Source organism: Zeus faber (genome assembly GCF_960531495.2).
Source record: "Zeus faber genome assembly, chromosome: 6".
Taxonomy (NCBI): Eukaryota; Metazoa; Chordata; class Actinopteri; order Zeiformes; family Zeidae; genus Zeus; species Zeus faber.
This window is the reverse complement of record NC_137201.1, coordinates 14,698,967-14,715,647: the sequence shown is the minus strand read 5'-3', so window position 1 is coordinate 14,715,647 and position 16,681 is coordinate 14,698,967. Positions and strand designations below refer to the sequence as shown.

Genomic DNA, 16,681 nt, shown 5'->3' with positions numbered 1-16,681 from the left:
ACTACTCACCGTATTTTGTGGGAAAGATGTCCTCGTCTGTGACCAGTTTCTGACAAAGACTCATGACAAAGTCGACGTATTGAGGAGCAGTGCACTTCGTCTTCTTCCCCCTCTCGTCATACCAGTAGTATATTCTGTGGAGGAGAGGCGAGGCGAGTTTCAAATGACGTCAGCCCGCTGACGGGCACACGCACGGCAAACGGCAAACTTTACGAGGAAAGACGTGAGGGCTGCTGCGGTTTAAACAGGATGTTTCACAACTATGAAACGGACGATTTCTCTGAAAGCTGTGGATCAATTCTCAGGAATGTTTGTGGTTCAGGTGATGAAGCACATGAGCACACGCAAACGCTTTCCTCAATCTCAGAACATTAGACTGCGGCGCTTCGGGTGCCGTATAGGTGCCCTACGAGTCACTGATGACATTTCCTCATGCCGGGGGAAAAACTGGTACGATGAACACCTGACGCGCTCATTCCCGATTCAGCTCCTGAGTCATCGTCTCTGTCCAGGAAGTGACAACAACCCAGCGTCTAAACAGACACTTCCTATCCGTCGTGTGGGCTTTCCTCGTGTCAGTGGGCTTAGCCAAACACTTGCCCCGGACCTTTCATTTCCGGATTAGGGGCCAGATTCACTTCGGTCCCTAACGGTAACGCGACACTGATCCACCTCGTCGGTCCATCGTCTGGTCAGACATTTCCGGAGACGAGCCGTGAAACTGAACGCCGACCCTCTGGGCTGAGCGACGCGGAACTGGAGGTAGCCAAAGGTGAAACGGCGGGCTAGCAACACAACGCTAGCAGGCTTGGGCTGATATTTTATTAGGATAATATCGAATCTCGCGATATTTGCCATCACACGCAATTTTTCACAGTATATAAATAAGCCTAAACACTAGTCCCCGTGGTGAGGGATGAGCTAGCAGCCTCGTAGCTCTTACCTCGCTCACAAAGTCATCGGGGCTAAGCTCCAGAAAAAAGACAAATGACGGATCGGTGCTAGCGGATCATCTCAGAGCTCACGATGAGTAAGTCATTTGGAAAGCACACCGGAAAAGAGCAAAGTTAGTCGCCTGCGCGGGCCTGGGCTGGCGGAGTTGAGGTGTTACTATTGCGGCTCTGGGAGGCAGTGAGGCAGACGTTACAAATCCTGAGGAATGTCAAGCGTCCGCAATGCTGACCCTGCAGGACGGGACCTACTGACCACAGGACGAGGGCCGGGAACCTTACTCAACAATGCGCGCACACACACACACACACACACACACACACACACACACACACACACACACACGCGGGCTTAGCCTGTGTGTTTGCACGTGTGGGAGCCGGCCGGCCCAACTAAAGTTACTAAACTCACGGCGGCCTCCCCTCTAACCACGGGAAAATGCTTATGCGAAGCTAACGCTGCATTGATACACCGGGCTGTGAACATGCAGCACTGTATGGATGTATGAATACGCCATGTGCGCGACCTAGGAACACAACCACACATGGGCTCTGGCTCTCTGGCACATGGACCCACTCACATGCTCAAAAACCACACGAAACGAGTCTAAATAACTACCAAATGGTTCCGTTCCCTCACAGCTTATGGAAACATTTTCTTCCAAAAATAGTGCTGAGCTCTGCCTGGGGCAGGGGCAGCGACGCCCACAGCCTGAGACGCTATTCACTCGTGCTGGCGGGGCGACCGCCAGACCTTGTAATGAAGGGAAAGGGTGGAGCAGCGTTGGAGAGCGGAGCTGTGCAATTAGTATTAACTATTTTCCTCTTTATTTTTCAGAGTTATTTTTAGCTCCTGCCAATGTCACGCCACTGGTGATCGCTTAGGAAAGCCTCTCAACCGCCTTTCAGGGAACCCTCCTCCAAAAACACTGAAGCTGTGACATCGTTTGCTTAAGACAAAACACGTTTGTCTGCTTCGACCATATTTCGTGGGTGTGAGTTAATGAGCAGCTCACGGAGTTGACAGGAGTGGAAAAACATGCCGAGAGGATAACGCCGTCTCTGACAGCAGATCTATCAAAAGTGTGTTGTGTGTATGTCATTAGGAGTTTTTTGTTGTTTTTTTTTTTTTTAAATACAATTTCTCGCACAGCCAAATGCACACCGTGTCACTTCTGAGAGTGTTGATGTGCAATGTGCCCATCGTGCCATCGGCTGTTTTTTTGGGGTGGGCATTCTGGTTTTTCCAGCCTTTGTATACACAGAGGGGGCAGCCCTCTTTCTAAAGACACATACAGGAGGCGCCACACCCCGACGGGGTGAACTAGTTGGATAAATACTTGCAGTGAGCCGCCTCCCCTCTGTGAACATGGAGTGAATACGACTTCATATTGCAAGTGTCTCCAACAGCCTTTTTTACTGCCGTACGGCACTGGGGAAGACACACCAGCAATTAACCGCTGCAGACGGTCCCCGGCAGGACGACCTCGCACTCCTCCACAAACATCACAGGCAGACCGGGACGTTTAGAAACACTCGAGCGACTTCCCACCGGTGCGGCGAGCCCGGGTGTTGCACCCCGGAGGAACTGGTTTGCGGCGCATGCGCCGGGGGGGTTGTGGGGGTGGCGGCTGTTGTTTAAAAGCCGGAACGAGGGGCGATCTCAACGTTCGGCGCCGCTCCAACACCAACGCTGGAGAGGAAATGGACGGATGGGCGGGCGGACGTAGGACGGACGGACGCGTCAACCCCTCCCTGTTGAATCACGACTCATTTCACTTCGACTGCCGTTCAATTAGCTCATTTCCTGTAAGCCCCTCCCCACGTTCTGATCTCACGTACACAGAAAGGACACGTTCCACTGGGATTACGCTGCTCGGGAGACAGGATTTTGATTTTTTTATTCTCTCGCGTAAGGGTTAGGTCACGATAATCTCTCTCACGTCCATCCCTCGTCTCCGTAAACGAGAGGGCGGACTCAGCGCTGAGGGGCGTGTGCAGAGCGTAAACACAGATCGGTCAAGTCGAGGACGTTGCCGCCGAGGGTTACTCACGTGTTGCAGGCCGTCATGGCTTGACAGGTGTCCCCAGTGCAGAACTCTGAGATGGTGCTGTACTGCAGGTTGATAAGGTTGAAGAACGTCGTCGCTGGGAGAGGACGAGGGAAGCAGAGCGCAGCGCGCGTTAGTGGGCGCGGGGGACGAACCGGCGGCAACCGGCAACTGAGACAAGATGCGCACGTGGCTGCGGCTTTTAAGTTCCGTCAGGTTCAGGACGCCCGATTACCCTTCCTCAATTAGCTAGCGCAGATCCCACTGGTCGAAAAAAGCCACTAAAATGTCTTACTGATGTAAACAATACAGAAATATTCACGTGTATTTTATTAATATTTCTAAATATTACCCTATAAAAAGTACAGACTGTCGCGTGTAACACACACTCGGTAGGAGGCCGAAACATTGTCCTTTTAGAAAGATTAATGGACAACACACTGTTTTTACAAAAACAGTCAAATAGACACATAGTTGACATGATCAATATGGATGGAGGGTTAATGGTCTCCATGCAATCTGCTTTGGTTTGTTTTGCTTGTACACAGAGTTCATCAAATTCTCCGATCTCGCCCTTTGTTTTCAGCTGGCAGTCGTGTAAATACATTCAACGTCACATTCAATATCTTCAAGATTCAAGAGGTTTATTTGTCACATAAAATTTCTTCTAAGCGAGGTATATTTCATGAGCCCGAATCCCACATTGTTAATTGTTTAAAAAAAAAAAAAAAAAAAAAAAAAATTTAAGGGGAAAATAAATTAAATATATATATATATATATGTAAAAATAGAGAGAGAGAGAGAGAGCGCGAGCAAATAAATAATTTTAAGTCTTAACCTCAACGACAATAATATTGTGAGGGTAAGAATATTCATGGCTACTAATTGCGAAGTTTTTCCCTTCCGGCGACGTGAGGAAACAATAGACACTGTTCTGCGAAGCATGCAATCTGTCACTGATCAAGGGGACTGTCTCACGCACACGCACATGCACACGCACATGCACACGCACACACACACACACACACACACACACACACACACACACACACACACACACACACACACACTTTTCTGAAGTAAATAATGCCTGTGACATCACTGCGAACAGCAGTGAGGAGGGGTGTTTATGTACCCTTGAGAGCATCATTAAAATTTAAAGAAAAATAAAATGAGTGCATGACAGCACATTTCACACCGAAAAGTGTCTTTGTTGTAAAGCGGATGGAATGCGTTTCCTTATGCACGGTTTTATCAGCCAACCCCCAAAAAATATATAAAAAGAAAAAAAAGAAAAAAGTAAAAAGAAGAGTGAAAAGGAATGCGCCCCCTCTTCCTACCTTCCCCTGTGAGCACCTGGCTCGCCGGCGTATGTAACCAAAACAAGCTCAAGGAGGCAGACAAAATAAAGCTGCCGCGTTTCGTGCCGTCTCCATCCAAACATTAACACCTCCCCAAGAAAGTTGACAAAAACTCCGGAGATGACGCCGAGTGTCGATAGCTCCAGCTTTAAATAAAAAAGGAGCAAACGCCGTCTCGCATAAACAATGCTGCAGTTGGGTGTGAACGGTTTGCGGGGAAAGATGTGGAGTACGGTGTTTTTGGGAACAGGCCAAGGCCTGTGCCGGGCCTGGAACATTTCACAGACTTGGCCGTGTTCAGATCTGCAGCTCTGATACCAAAAGAACGCATCACTCAGGCTACAAGCACATACCAAAGTGGAGAAACAACATCAATACCACTGAAAAAAATAAATAAAAAATGGGAATAGTGGAATTAGTACTTTTAACTCCAGGTTTTGTTGGCTAGAGTTAATGCCATATGCCTGGTGTATTCTTGTCCCCCCCTCCCGGTTATATAAGTTTGCTAATAAATGTCCTTCCTCCTCTTGTTGGCCACTCAGTTTTGTTGATCTCCGACTGACCCCCCCGATTACTCACTGTTGCTGGCGAGCCATTCGTTGAGGTCTATCTCTCTGGGCAGCACCACCAGCTCTTTCAGGTCGAAGTCCACCACACGGATTTTGGTGAACTCCGGCTCCAGGTACTGCTTCTTCTCTTCTGCCGGAGGCTTCTTCCCATTTGGCTTCGTCTTGGACTTCCTGCAGGAAGGGGAAGAAGAAAGAGAAGACGGGTTAAAGTGGCACATCAGCGGAGTTTAAGAGCAACCAAAAAGAAAAAAACAATATGAAGTGGTAATAAATCAATCTCCATAAAAAAAAGCCATCAATTCTCCTGTTTGACCGGGATGTCAGACTTAATACTCATGTCAACATTGCCGGCGTGGAAACGTTTCTTTCTAGGGCGAATCTGGATATTCAAGTCGTGCCAGTAGACCTCATTGCAAGAGCAGAGCAAACACTCAACACAAAAGGCGAATCAAGACAAGTAGGTTCTGAATGGCGAGCGTGTAATGAGCAGGAGCACCTCGCAGAGGCTATTTGGTATGCATTAAATGTAGGGAAAAAGTGCAACAGAGCCCTTCCAAGCGGTGTTGGATGGATACTGGAGCCTGAGTCCTGGGTGCCAGGGATCTCTTCACGCCGTACAACTTGATGTGAGCGCAGCCACTGGTGCCGGCCAAAGGTTAGGGATTCACAAAATTCTCAGGGTACAAAAGCAACATAATGACGAATCCCATGCCACTAGCCGGCCGCGCTCAGCCCCTGCACGGCCGCACCAGCTGACAGATCGCCGGGTCCGCGTGGCGGTGGAGCGGAGCCGTCCGGCCTGCACAGAGAGCCCCTCTGTTCGTGTACCTGACGCCCCCCAACGGTGACCCCTGACCAGTCGTTAGGCAAGGGAGCTACCACGCAGACAGCCGTCCCCCTGCGTGTTGCGCTTCCACTGCTACTTTTAGCATGGGGATGTTATATCACACTCACCCTACACTTCCAGGGCTGTAACCCCTCCCTCCGTGCCCCCGACCCACCACCTAGTGCACCGATTCAAGCTACTCGAGAGGTCGGGGGTCAAAGGGCTTGATACGCTCCTCAGACAAATAAACAGGAGAGCTGTCTGAGACTGCAAACTTTGTCCAACACGCGTTCATCGGATGGTTATGAATAATTTGAAAGAGCCTCCGCAGTTCGGGCGTGACGGAGGTATTACCTAACTTTTGGGAATGATCCATAGGAGTGTTCCCTCCATCGCTTCAATCCAGGGATTGCTACTGTTGTTTCAGTTTGCTCCATGACGTTATTGTCTTGAGCCGGGCTGTATTTTTTGCCAACACACACACACACACACACACACACACACACACACACACACACACACACACACACACACACACACACACACACACACACACACACACACACACACACACACACACACACACACACACACACACACCCAGAATATGGTAACTTCCATCTCGGCCTTTCACGAGGGATGATTGATACTAAATCCATGTGAAATATTTTGCTCAGAAGAACTAAATCGACTCAATTTGCCAGACGGCCAGCCTGCCTGCCTGCCTTTGCCAAGAGAGACCGTGGGCTTCACAGGTGGCCACTAGGTTTGTTTTCAGAAGAGTAAGGAAACAACATACACTGTACACACACAGCCAGAGGCGAGACAGGTTTGGGATACAAACAAATTGAGGAAAAGGGCGAGTAAGGTGGGGAGAGGGATAAAGGGAGGAGTGGGACTGACGTCGGTCCAAGATGATATCCATGGAAAATAAACACAAAACACGACGGGGCCGAATGTGAGGCCCCCTTGGCCAAAGCAGCCTTCCAACAACTTATTTCCCCTGGACCAGAAGCGGCGCTCGCCTTTCTATGTCAGAAACCTGAGCAGAGCTCCTTGACGTGTGCACGCTCGCAAGGGCCTGATGAGCTTTCACCACAGTGCTGGACTTTAACAATAAGTAACCCGCCCCCCCCCCAGGACAACGCTAACTGCAAAATCAAACTGGGAACAGACTGGGGTCTCGTTTGGAAGCGCACACACACGCACGTTCATGCCTCACCACGCACAAGGCACCCCTGGTGTTCTTGTCTGTCGGCTAATGATTTACCGTGGCCTGAAGCTCCTCCAATCAGGTGATACCTGAGCCTGAGGAGGTTTTGCCTCATTTCAGTTGAAGGACACCGCACGTGACACCGCTGGCTGACCGTTAACCGATGTCTTCTTTCTGGTTCTCATTTCCGTTTCCCTCCGCTGTTCCAAATAATCTTTTATAAATTTGGCTTTTTTGCGACTTGCACTTCCTGGTGTAGACTTGGATTTACAACAAACACACCGCCCCCTCTCTCCCCAGGTCTGTGTGGCTGCAGGCTACTCCCATTCTCTTTTCATCTCTCCCCCTACTGACCTTTCCCTTCATCTTTCTGTCCCTGCACTCCCCCATTTCTCCATCCCCGCCCTTTACCCTCCATCTCTCTGCCTGTCTGAGCATCGCCAGTCGCAGCCTTGTGCTTTTCCAGTTTTTAAAGCTCTTTCGGTTAATTTGGAACATTTGCCCATCTCTAGAGACTCATATTACCACGCACCCCCCCCCCCCCTTTTTTCCCCTCCTTATCTCCGTCTGCTTCCTTTCCTCCCCCCTCCCCTTTCCCGCACATAAGGAAGGGAGCCGACAGGGAGATTTGGGAGCTTCGGCAACATGTTCTGTCATGTGAGAGAGCTTACACCGTTTAGAAGTTTCATTTACCGACACAAACAGCTGACAGTGGTTCAAACGCTTGGCAGTTTCAAGACCCGCAGGAAAATACAAAATATTTTTTTCAACAAATCATTCAGAGTTTCTGTTAAAAGTTTCTTCTCCCTTTGAAAGCCTCCCCCTCTAATTTCGTCATTTTCCATATAAACGTTGCCTCCTTTTGTGAACATTTGTGAGGTGCGGCGAGGTGAACGTCTGGAGCCATTAGTTTATATTAGGAAAAAAGAAAACTACGATGCCAACCCCCTTCCTCTCATAAGCACATAGTCAGGCCACATTTCTCTTCCTGGTGAAGTTCAGCCATGCAAAATCTTTGCCATAAAAGGCAGCGGATGCCTTCTTTTTCTCTGCACCACAGCAGGCCAGATCAGGGGAGGCCACGGGGTGGGGGTGGAGGGGAGCTGAGGCTCGAGAAAGGCACACATCTCTTGGTCTGGTCGGGCCCGGGGTGTGGAGGGGGGGGGGGGGGGGGGGCTTCCGCAGCCTGACTGGCACCAGGAGGAACCCATCCGTGATAGAGGCACACAGTCTACAGCCCTGTGCAATGGGACGTGGTGTGCAGACAGTTTAGAGAAAAGCCTAGTTTAATCTAGAAAAGTGCCACAATATCCTAATGGATCTGCCGCCTCACACCTTCCAGTTAGAAATTATGTGTGCATGAGTGTGTATGGGAGATAGTGTGAGACAGAAGGGGGCAGAAAGGTACACTTGATGGTGTTTACCTACAATAAAAACAATAGGGACGAGGGGCTGTATATTCGGGTGACACTGAGGTCAGTGTGACGGTGGAGGTGACAGCTGTTGGGTACTATCTGTTCGATGGTTTCCCTCTCTTACCCTTTTAACCTCCCCACCCGCCACACTCACTACCTTTCACTAGTTTTTACACACACACACACACACACACACACACACACACACACACACACACACACACACACACACACACACACACACACACACACACACACACACACACACACACACACACACACACACACACACACACACACACACACCCCAGCTGGTCACAACAGCTGCGTCACACAGCAGATCCCAACGGAGACTTCCAGAGGAACTAGAAGAAACGAGCCTGGTCTAGTGTGTGTGTTGCAGTGACTGTGCACGTGTACAGTAGCTTGGTAACGCATCGGAGCCCCTCTGTACAGGGGTACAGGTAGGACAGATCTCTTGGCAGCTATGTATGTTAGCTCACTGCAGAATGCTACACAGAATTCTAAATCTGATCTTCCAATAGAGACACCGCCATCTTTCAGCAGGTACTTTGAGCTAGCCTCTTCTTATTACCAGCAACGTGGTTCCAATTAAAACAAGCATCACTTTGGACCACATTACAAAACTATGTTCGGAAAATTAGCTTAGGTACCTGAACCAAGGGCTATGTTTTGAGCCTCTAATTTCTTAAACTTGTTCAATAGGGCGAACGCCAGACCATGATGATGACTGAAGATCCTGACTGCGTAATTAGTTATCACCTCAGCGCTAAAACATGCACTGATTCCATTCATGGTAAAGTGCATGCCCTGACTTTATATGCATAGAAACCAGCAACCTGAGCTCCAGTGTTTTAACAAGTACGTAATCCTATGCAGTATGAATGCATTTAACACATTTTTACCCCATTCTCAACATAACCTGTGTAATGACTTCCCTCTCCAGCAGGCAGCTCCAGGCAAAGCAAAAATTGCACAACCGCTGCTTTATTTGGCTTGGTAAAATGGAGAAAAATCTAACTATTGGCATATGGATGTAGTTAATTCACTCTGTAATGGTGAACAGTTGGATCCATCCAGCACTATTAAACAAGATGTTGACAAAGATGGCTCGGAGTTTGATTCCACTTACATTAATGACCTAGCTAGTCAACACATCTGCCACCGTTTGGTTTTAAATAGCTAAATGATAAGAAGTGATTTAAGGGGTGGGCTTATCCCAGATCAGTGTGCAAGGACAACTTGGCCATCGGAGCAAACAAAATAATATTTTTCTATTAAAGAAGGACCGGGATGGGTATACTCCTGGGTATAAATACTTTAAGGCCCTACAACAATTTTTTTTTTTTTTTTCTAGAACGTTTAAAACATTCCATGGAGAAAAATATGCATGTTTCTAGGAATTGGATAATGAACAACCTTTTCATGGAAATCCGTATCAGCGGTGAAGAAATCACGGACACAAAGCCTGGCAGACAATGATCGGAAGTTTTGCGGGATAAAAACACCTTTGGGATATCACTGCGTTTTAAGAGACAAAAAATAAATCACTATTAACTGCCTTGACCTCCAAACACCAAACAATGGCTGTGAGATGAGATCTATCGAATGGCAGGAAGTTACTTGGAGTATTGTGAACTTTGCTCCCAGGACTGTTAGCGTTTAGTTTAGAAGAGTACTCATAATGATCAATAGCAGTGAGATCTAACTAATTTCTACTGATAAGGCAAGACTGAAGAGAGAGCAAGCACTGTAGTTTTGTAAAGAGAGCGGCATTAGGGTTGGGAAGATTGGATTGTGCCAGGCCAGGCCGCCTGATCTATTTAAGGCTTCAAATTGAATAGACTGTAAATGGCGCTTTTCCCTGAAAAACCACAGACAGGCAGTGCGAGCCAAGCCAAACCAAACCACAGCAGCCATTACGGGGCTAAAAAGGGAGTTAAGGACGGACCTGGCTAAAGACTTGGCCTTGCAATGCCACAGCCTAAAGAATAAGCTGTACTGTGACTACTGTGATCTAAATGTCAATTTTCTAGAAAACCACGAACACATGTGAAAAAGGACACTCAGTGTTCCGGGGTGGACAAAGATGACCAAAAAGAAAAAAAGAAAAAAAGAAAAAATCACATCTGCTGCTACCAAATCTGTAGCACAACAAAAGAGTAATTGTAAATCAGTGGAGGGATGGCCAAACATACACACGCAAACTTCAGATTTAACCTTTATGTTTAACCCACTAGAAAATCGGTCATCTCCTCTCACCCTCCCCTTCCTTGCACCACACCCCATTCAGTAGCTCACAGGCCTGGGGAGTACATAAGGACTCCCCACTGGCACTGTAATGCAGCCTCATCAACATCACAACACAAGCGTCGGGGCGCGCAGAGGGTGAGATGAGATTAGGTCGAGTCACTGGTTACGTGACAAATGTCCTTTCTAATCCCTGTGTTGGCATGGCCAGCTGAGCCGTTGATTCTACCGGAGACAACGGATGGGACTCAGGAGCGTTCGAATTGATCCCCGCTGATCAATTTGATCGGTTCATCTCAGAGAACGGCACCCGACAAGAAATTGGGAGGGAATTTATTCGAGTTACGGCACTTGTGCGGGCGCGATTATTTCGATAAAACATGCTAATCATACACAAGACCACCAAGTCCTAAAAGTTTACCTCTGGCATCTCTGAGACACCTCCCCGACTGTGTTTGCCATAGTATTTAAAAATGTTTACGCACCGAGGCCACTACGTCGTTCATGGGAAGAAGAGACCAAAGAAAAACATGCATACGCCCCTACCTCCCTTCCAACAAATACACAGCACCGTCTAGGGTAAACAGAAAGAAAACAACTCCAAATCTTCAATCCAAACAAACCAATTGATTACTGACGCCAATTAAAGAAGCCCTCGCTCCGGACAACAAAGCATTCTGCTGCATGCGTCACAATCCAGCTGCATTCTATCCGAGCCGCTAAGATAGTGGAGGCACGTCAATCTATCACTGCTCACATCTGAGTAGACAATAGGCTCCACCATATTCTGCTACAGGCTGAAGAGGCACCTGCTCCCTTGACTTTCAAAAGGTAAGTGGAAACTCCACAGAACTAATAACAGGACCGTGTCGCCCGAAGGAACGCGCTCATATTGACCGAATGTCTTCCTCACGTGATATGGACGCAGAAGTAGACGGAGCCAAAGCTCCAGAGAAAGATAGCATGCACAAACAATTTACACAAACTTCACCGCTCTCCATTCCATTGATTCTTCGAGGGATTTTCGAGTGGGTTCTGTTTCTAGTCGTTTGACATACAGAGTATTAGCCTAACTTTTTGGTCAGGCTTTCTCAAAATGTACTTCTGCCTGGAAACTCTTTGCATTTACAGTATAAAAATACAGAATGGCGTGTATGTCTGGTGTACTTTTAAAGTTGTTAGTTATCTCTCCAGCTTGGCGTGTTCGCCTACAATAACGTTTACTGTGTAGAATGTTGGAGGACGGGATACTTGGTAGAATCATTAACCAGTTCTGAATACAAAGTAGACTGCTACACAGTTAAGTGTGCAAATGACATTTTCCCAGAAAAAAGCTCAACCAACGGATCCTTCCGCTTTCAAATAAGTCCATTTTGGTAAAACGGAAAAGGCGTGTTAAAATATTTACACCAGATGAGGACACGTATCACATTGCTCTTGTTCAGAGAGAGAGAGAGAGAGCTGTGGTGACTGCAGCTTGAAGGAGAAGTGAGACTGCTGCACTATGGAGTCAATTACTCCTGCATCTGCAATAACATTGTACCAATCAAACACTTGTGAGAAACACATGCAACACAAGTAAAAAAAGAGAATCTGGAAAATTACTTGGAGTAGCTCGAGACTTCTAATGTCTCGGCCTGAATGGATTAGTAAAACCTTTAATTGAGCATAATATTTACTAATTTTTTATTAAATACATTTTGCTTGTTTCTCTCTATATTATCACTTTATTATTATTTTTACAACTGTTATTGTTATTGCGACTTTAAATATTTGATGGCATTATATTAAAGCAAAGCACTGTGTGTTGCATTTTGTGTATGAAATATGCTATACAAAAAGGTGTAACATTTGGGATCGACCCTTGATAATACTAATTCTAATAATAATAATAATAATAATCCAAGACTGAACAATGATAATTAAGGGAAAAATAAAACAGTTTTAGGGATATTCTTGTCAAGTTGAAACCACCAGTGTATGATCCCACACTGAGCGCTTCCCAAGAGGACGGCGATCTCCTTCGATCGCGTGGAAACTTATCAATACAAATAATGAAGGAAAAACAAAAAAACGACAGCGGAACTCACCGCAGCACTTTGCCCACTGCCTGAAGCACCATTTTGCAACTTAGTCCGTTTTTGGAGTTCCTCTGCGAGTGCATGTCCGTTTTGTCTCCAGAGAGAGAGCAATAGTCTCCGACCATAGCTTTAACACACGCGGAGTTGTGCGCAAGGTCCCTGCTCCGCCGCGCGGCCCTTCTGAACGCCCCACGGGGCCCGGGACAACTTCGGCGAGAGTTTCCTCAAACGCCCCGCCCCCTTTCACACTTTGGACCAATCAGCGGCCGGCACAGGCCCCGAGGCGTGAGGGGGGGGGGGCGATCACGTGGGCGAGGGTAGTTACAGCGTAGCAACAGGTGGTCACGGGCAGTAAACCTTTACTGCCATCCCATAAAGGACAAGTTCCACAAGAGTGGATGTAAAGTCTGATGCTCCCATTTTTTTTTTTTTTTGGTGGAAATAGTGAATTTGCGGCATTTGACGCTGCATATGTTTGTGTTTTATTATAGACTGCCATTGCTGTGTTGATCAGTTTAAAAATGGTCTCAATTTCATTATATCTACTTATAAAGTCAAAGAAAATTTTAAAAAAGTGGGTGTAAAATGGTGACTGTATTAAATATATTTTATCCTCCCTGTCTTTGTATGCTATCAATGCAAATAGTACACAGGAAAACATTGAACCAACTTAAAAAAAAAAATATATATATATATATATATATATATATATATATATATATATATATATATATATATATATATAAGTTGGCTCGGTGTTGATTCACAATTCATAATTGATTTATAATCCAATTTATAAAAAAGGTCAAGTGATTCACAAGAAATATTTAAAGTTTGCCCAATTTAGAATGGTCAGTTCCAAAACAACTACTGACCTGAGTGTTTTAGATTGAGACTCAATGTAAAAACATTTCATGCAAATTGCATGTTGACAAAGCTCTCCTGAAGCCAAACCACGACAGGATGGCAGCGGGTGGACATGTTGAAACCTGACAGTGGTATGAAAGCTGGGGTACCGATGAAGGAGTCTGTTAAAGCCTGCTGCTCCAAGGGCCATTTTTGTCTATATTAGGAGGTTATAACACTAGCTGCAATTCTAAAGCAAGCAAAGAAACATCTCTTAATCAGATAGCTATAACAATGAAGTCATTATAACAAATGACATATAATAATGGTTCTAATAATGGGCAATGGTGTTTCAAATGGTGTAGCAATTGAAATAACTCTCAAAGTTCAGAAGATCATTCAGAAGCATGCTCATTGTCAGCCACCAACGGTGAAATATGGAGGACAGGAAATTAATGCTCAACACCAAGGGCCTTGACTTGACATTCATGAGAAAATGATCACTGAACTGCACAGCCCTATCATTCTCTCACCCTCCTCCCCTCTAATTATTCTCCCTCTTCCAACTTCCTGGCTCACGCGCTCTTCCTTCACCTTTCCCCTCCCATTCTAAAGCTGTTGTCTCTCCTTTAATTGTCATCCCCCTTCTCCGTGCCCCCCCTTTTCTCTCTGCCCCGTCCGAGAGCAACTTCACCGCTGCAGCTGTAGATGTGAGAAATACCAGCGCTCTACTGTAGCATGGACGCACACAAAGGAGGGATACACTGATCTACGAGATAGCTGGAGCTCCAAGCATTTCTAGTCTGCGTGTAATGGAATGTAATGAAGGCTGTCAAATGGTTCATCACCGAGCAGCAATATTACACGTGGCTCCCCTGAGATTCAAAAGATTATATTCCCCCCTAATCACGAATAATCACAATCTTGAGGTCATCAAGTGATTAATATTGCATTCAATAGCATGTTGAAATGTACTGGTACTGTGCATGATATATTGCATGGCACATTCATTGATCTGAGTCTGGTGGACATCAGCCTGGATTGGTTGTTACATGTGCAGATATTCCGTTGATTGCTTTTGCACAGATTCTGTAATTTCATCAAAGTTCTTGCCAGGCTAATTTAATTTAACTGGTGGTGAGCGCGGCATGTTATGTGTAAATACACAGTGGAGTGTGACTTGGCCTCATAAGACCCAATGCAATCCCTATTGGTAGTAGGGATGCCGTTAAAGGCCAGTCAGATCCACAGTAAGTGAAAACTGTGATGGTATTCAGGAGACAGGGCTCGGCGGGGTCCCCTCTGTGCGGGCTACCTCAACCTGCCAACCTCATCCTGCTGGACTCGCTGAAAGCCCTACCTTCCATCTACACTGGGGAAGGCATGCCCCTCCGTTTGGCCCCGGCACATTCAGGGAGCAGGCTCCGAGCAGGCTGAGGGGGGTGGGATGGGAGTTGGTGTGTGAGAGGCTCTGTGAGTGGCTGCTGGAGGGATGGTGGGTGTGAGGAGAGAGGAGGGGTGACGCTGGAGAACAGAACAGAGCAGACACTTTTCCCTCTGGGGCTAAATATAGCATCAGGCTGCCCGGCCCATAAAGAACACACAGACAATTGGGGGGAGATGGGAGTAAGTCTTGAGTTTGTGAGTTGCTTAGTGAACGGGTAAGCAGCCAATCTGTACAATATAGGGGACAGATTGAAGTATGGAGCGGTGGGGGTGCAGGAGAGGAAGTAGGAGCCAGACTGGGACTGAGTGTGGTGGCGGTGGTGGTGTCAAGCTCCCACTACTTGAGGTGACCACTGAAGTGAAAGCAATTGCCGTTATGGAAATGCACGCGGAGGGAACTTTCCATCAATTTGCTTAGCATTAGATCAGAAAGTGTGGCCACGTAAAATAGAAGCCAGCCTTTCAGGATCGCTGGGGCAGGGGTATTAAGCACTGAGGCAGTGCAGACAAAGAAACCTAATGAACCGGGTGTCAGAATCACACAACAGGCAGCTAATGAGTTTCCACTATGGACTCCTCATGGTACAGTGGGAAAATGCAATTACAGCAGCAAGTTGCACAGTGTTAGAAGGAGAGCGACAGACACATTGGAGGAAGTTGAGACGACTCCGAACCCTCGGTGCTTATAAATGTGAATGTTACGCAACGTCTGACGCGGGTGGAAAGCAACTGCCACATTCCTTTGTCCTGTGGCCAGCGGTTTGCCATTTTGGTTTGTGTGATGATACGACTAACCTGCCATCCCAGACGAGACGTGACATCTCTTACCTGAGACTGGGAACAGCCGGCAACCAGATGGTGTCGCTGCGATGAGTGACCACTGTTTTACTGCCGTAAAATTACATGAGTGATCGACACGTGCGAGTTAATCAGTGGTGAAGGAACAAGTTGAAACTGCCTCTGTGGAAATACAGAGATGGAAGAGACCTAATATTTGTAGGGACAAAGAAAACCTGAAGTAACATTTGTTTTAGTATATCCAATTAATATGCTGAATGACCTTTTACATGTAGCGATTGCACCCATAACGTGTAATTAAAAAAATTCACAAAGCAACCGTTTCAAGCGTTTTAACCTCGTCAAAGCCAACCACACTAGAATCAAACAGCAAAGACCTGCTTATAATAAGAAACACCACTCAATAAAAAGTGAAGAGGAAGAGTATGAAGTCAGTTTATGGAAATGCGGTGATGTCAGGAGTGACAAGCAGGCTTCAGCATCGTGACGTAAATGCTGACTGCCTGAATTGTTCTGGCTACATCTGATAAAGGCTGCTTACTAAATGTGATCTAACTAATGGTGGCACAAGAAACAGAGAAAAAGATTGAAAAAATTGAAGACATTCAAATCATTTGAGAGTCTACGTCATGCCGTGACTAGTAGAGGTTTCTTCCTTCCAGACAGAAACCAGGCTATGACCAGTAAGATTGATTCGGAAAGTTCCCAGAAATGAAAACAGTACTAATTTTCTGTTTGTTGAACCACTTCTCAGGCGGCATAAATCAGTAAACAGGGAGTCTGTCTCGAGCCGCATTTTGAACAAAGCAAGTTGGTCCGGGAAAGGAAAAGCTGAGTCTGGTTTGCTGGTGTAA

At 46.7% G+C, this 16,681-nt stretch overlaps 1 protein-coding gene across 4 annotated transcripts in view; it reads right to left on the bottom strand.

Moving 5' to 3' along the window:
* The window catches only part of mob2a (MOB kinase activator 2a), a gene marked incomplete at its 5' end in the record, with an annotated part of 74,615 nt that overhangs the window by 2,075 nt on the left and 55,859 nt on the right, over nucleotides 1-16,681 (bottom strand). For 3 of the 4 annotated variants that reach the window (XM_080001956.1, XM_080001955.1, XM_080001954.1), the window contains 3 exons: nucleotides 10-134; nucleotides 3,005-3,098; nucleotides 4,942-5,102. In XM_080001956.1, the coding sequence (XP_079858082.1) occupies nucleotides 10-134; nucleotides 3,005-3,098; nucleotides 4,942-5,102 (380 nt within the window). Of the gene's footprint in view, nucleotides 1-9; nucleotides 135-3,004; nucleotides 3,099-4,941; nucleotides 5,103-12,746; nucleotides 12,863-16,681 lie in introns of those variants that run through there. The other variant, XM_080001953.1, reaches the window with a different exon arrangement.